The sequence below is a fragment of the Cryptotermes secundus genome, unplaced genomic scaffold, assembly GCF_002891405.2.
Source record: "Cryptotermes secundus unplaced genomic scaffold, Csec_1.0 scaffold371, whole genome shotgun sequence".
NCBI lineage: Eukaryota > Metazoa > Arthropoda > Insecta > Blattodea > Kalotermitidae > Cryptotermes > Cryptotermes secundus.
In genome coordinates this window covers 232043-235060 of record NW_019741978.1, presented here as the reverse complement: position 1 = coordinate 235060, position 3018 = coordinate 232043, and the positions used below count along the sequence as shown (strand labels likewise).

The following is a 3018-nucleotide window of genomic DNA, read 5'->3' as shown; positions in this document are numbered from 1 at the left end:
ATAGGCAGCGCTTTTGTTTTTCTAAAAACATGCTTGCTAGTACACTCATGCTCAATTTCAGCTGCAAGGTCAGTCACATAATACACTGATGGCTGTACAACTTTCAACTCTCGACAGATTTGCTGATATGCCTCAACTGTTTGCCAGTATGTGTGCTGGTGCATAGTGGTTGAAAAAGTCACTACTAATATGTAAAACAGAGGCTAAGGACCATAATTATGGCTGCACCATAGCTGAAGTGGTTAGTCGCTGTCTTCCCACTGTGGCAGCCCGGGTTCGATCCCGGGTGTGGTCAAGTGGGATTTGTGGCAGACAAAGTGGCACTGGGGTGGGTTTTCTCCAAATACTTCGGTTTCCCCTGCCAATCTTCATTTCATCAAATTCTCCATCATAATCAACCAAGGCAGGTACAATAGGCCTATCAGTGGCCGCCATGCCGAGTGGACCCATCTGGACTCCACCCCCCACTAAGTGAATTAAAAGAAAATTTAGGACCATAATTTACAATTACCATATGTTCCTTCCTGCTACATAATACATGTATTGTCATGTTGTCGGTTTATTGAAATGTTCAAGGTAACATTATACATGATGAATTTATTAAAGTTGAAGGAGGTATTACTCCTGGTCACGCACAACCATCATGGCCAATGCCATGCCACCGATGAAATACTAAGAACATGTTGCTCCTGTTATGTGCGTTTGTACACACTTCCATTTATATTACTTTACAACATTTGGTCTTTACATAGTTCAGTGCAATAACCTAATAAGATATGAGACCTCATAAAGCCAATAATCTGCTAATGTAGGTAGGCAAAAAGCAATGGTTTCATAAATTATCAATTACACCTACCCCTCAACACTTTAATTGCATCATGCTGAATTACTGTTCTAATTTGTATCAGCCTGGCATTGACATAATGGTACACATTCCCATTTCTAGTACAGTAGAAGGACATTGGAAGTTTACACATTTCAAATGAAGCCATTACATCATTTATTTCATATAATATTCACTATTCTTTCTTATTTAACATCTCCCACGCATCATCATCCCAACTTGAGTTCCATTCATTCCCTTTATCCTCTGCCAAATCAATTAACAAACCTTCCTTTGTACTCCCAGTCTTCTTCTTCCCTTTCCTTGCAGATGATCCATTGCCAGCAGGGCGCACGGTAGAATTTGAAGACCAACTTTCCCATTCATTAGAAGACTTCGAACTGCTTGCTGTCCTATGTCACATAAAAGCATACTAATATGCTACATTTAATTTATCTATTTTTACTTCTAGATCATTTGCTTGGTGTAATTTAAATATTCATTGTTCTATTTTTATATTCTCACCCAACAAATTAACAAAATCAACACAAGTACATACTTTAGGCCTCTAATTTCATGAAGCAATACAGTTCTGCTTACTGTTTAAAAATACACCCAAAAAAGTCTCCTCTTAACTGTGTTCTGTGCCTGGTCTTGAAATGAAATACTTTATAAGAAAACTTTGATGAAACTATGTGGCATCCAATAACATTTCACTTTTTTTTCAAACTGTAGTCCCACATACGATAAGTTAGTAAGGTAGCAGTTTTGAGAAGCACAGACTACTAAAGCACTGCAACGTAACACTCCATGATTTGAAACCTACTTGTTATGTTGCTGTTTCTCTTCAGAATTCCAATTCAGCCATTCATCTGCATCCCTTGAGCCTCCTTTGTTATCAGTTAGCAACGGAGTGCCAGTGCCATTCTTTGTTTCATTTCTGCAGTAAGAATCGATGAATGAACGTGAGTTTGTGTCCAATAACAGTAAGTTCACAGATAGTTAATAACTTATCCACTCAATACAGTAGGATTTCCCTGCATTTTAACATTACAAAATTGACAACACACACATTAAACAAAACACAAAGTAGTACTCAACACACAACGCAATTATAATTATTCAATTCAATTCTTTATTATTAATGTGCTGAGTCAACAGCCGCAAGGCCAATTACAGACACAGCACAGTGCAGATGAATGTAATTACATTATAGACAAACTTATTAAAAGTCAAATACAAATTACAGGTAAGTACTTGGAAGAAATAATAATGAATAAAAGTAAACAAACAAACAAATAACTGATAATTATAACAGTAATAATAATTTCATTATCATTAAACTAAGTGTTATTAAGAATTGAGGAATGAAACATAAATTTAATTAAGAAATAAATAGTATAAATTTTCAGAGGATAATAATAATATACATAATTCATTTTGTTTTACTGGACATGCAAATAATAAAAATACTAACAGTTATACTTTTTTAAAATTTGTTTGGGTAGAACATTCCTGGCTCCGAATACGTCAACATCCCTGCAGACAACATTAGCAGCTGCATAATAATAATAATACTCAAAAGAAAACACCAATGCCCTTGCTGACCACTAACAACAAGTTAAATTAACAAAACTGATTTTACCAGCAAGTTAAGTTACCTTTGTGCATTTCCCCCTTCTAAAAGTAATGAAGATTTTTCGGTGGAAATACCATCAGCAGTCTCTCCCCTTGTTGGAGGGGGAGCAGTATTGGTTCCTGATAAATCTTTCCAACCTCTTCTTCCTAAATCTCCTACCTGTAACACAAAAATTAATATGTGACAATATACTTTTTATGTAACAGATGTTCCAACCAAGGTTACTTAACACTTTTGAGGACTGGTGGCATATTTTTATGCCCAGCACTTTTAAACGTGGCGGACTGGTAGCACATTATTATGACTTTATGACACGTTATGTTGAAACACACTATACCTTGCACTGGTGCCAGGCAGACGCATGACTGGTGCGTGATAGACCTCTTGAATGTTTGCTTCGTAGTCAGTAACATGACCCCATTTTTTATGACCCAACTGTTTTCCTTTCTCACTCCAAAAGAAAATGCCTTTGTTCATCTTCCAGCTGCATGCACCAGGCAGGAAGTTACTAGTGCAAAATGGATCAAGATCGGAGGTTGAGGTCCAAGCGTTTTCC

At 36.6% G+C, this 3018-nt stretch overlaps 1 protein-coding gene across 1 annotated transcript in view; it reads right to left on the bottom strand.

Annotated features, from left to right (window-relative positions):
• Positions 1-441: 441 nt before the first annotated feature.
• Positions 442-3018, bottom strand: part of LOC111872888 (ADP-ribosylation factor GTPase-activating protein 1) — an 18108-nt gene continuing 15531 nt past the window's right edge. The window contains exons 8-10 of the mRNA XM_023867144.2: positions 2485-2621; positions 1650-1763; positions 442-1236 (exon numbers count right to left, since the gene is read on the bottom strand). Of these exons, the coding sequence (XP_023722912.1) occupies positions 1020-1236; positions 1650-1763; positions 2485-2621 (468 nt within the window). The 3' untranslated portion in view covers positions 442-1019. The remainder of the gene's footprint in view (positions 1237-1649; positions 1764-2484; positions 2622-3018) is intronic.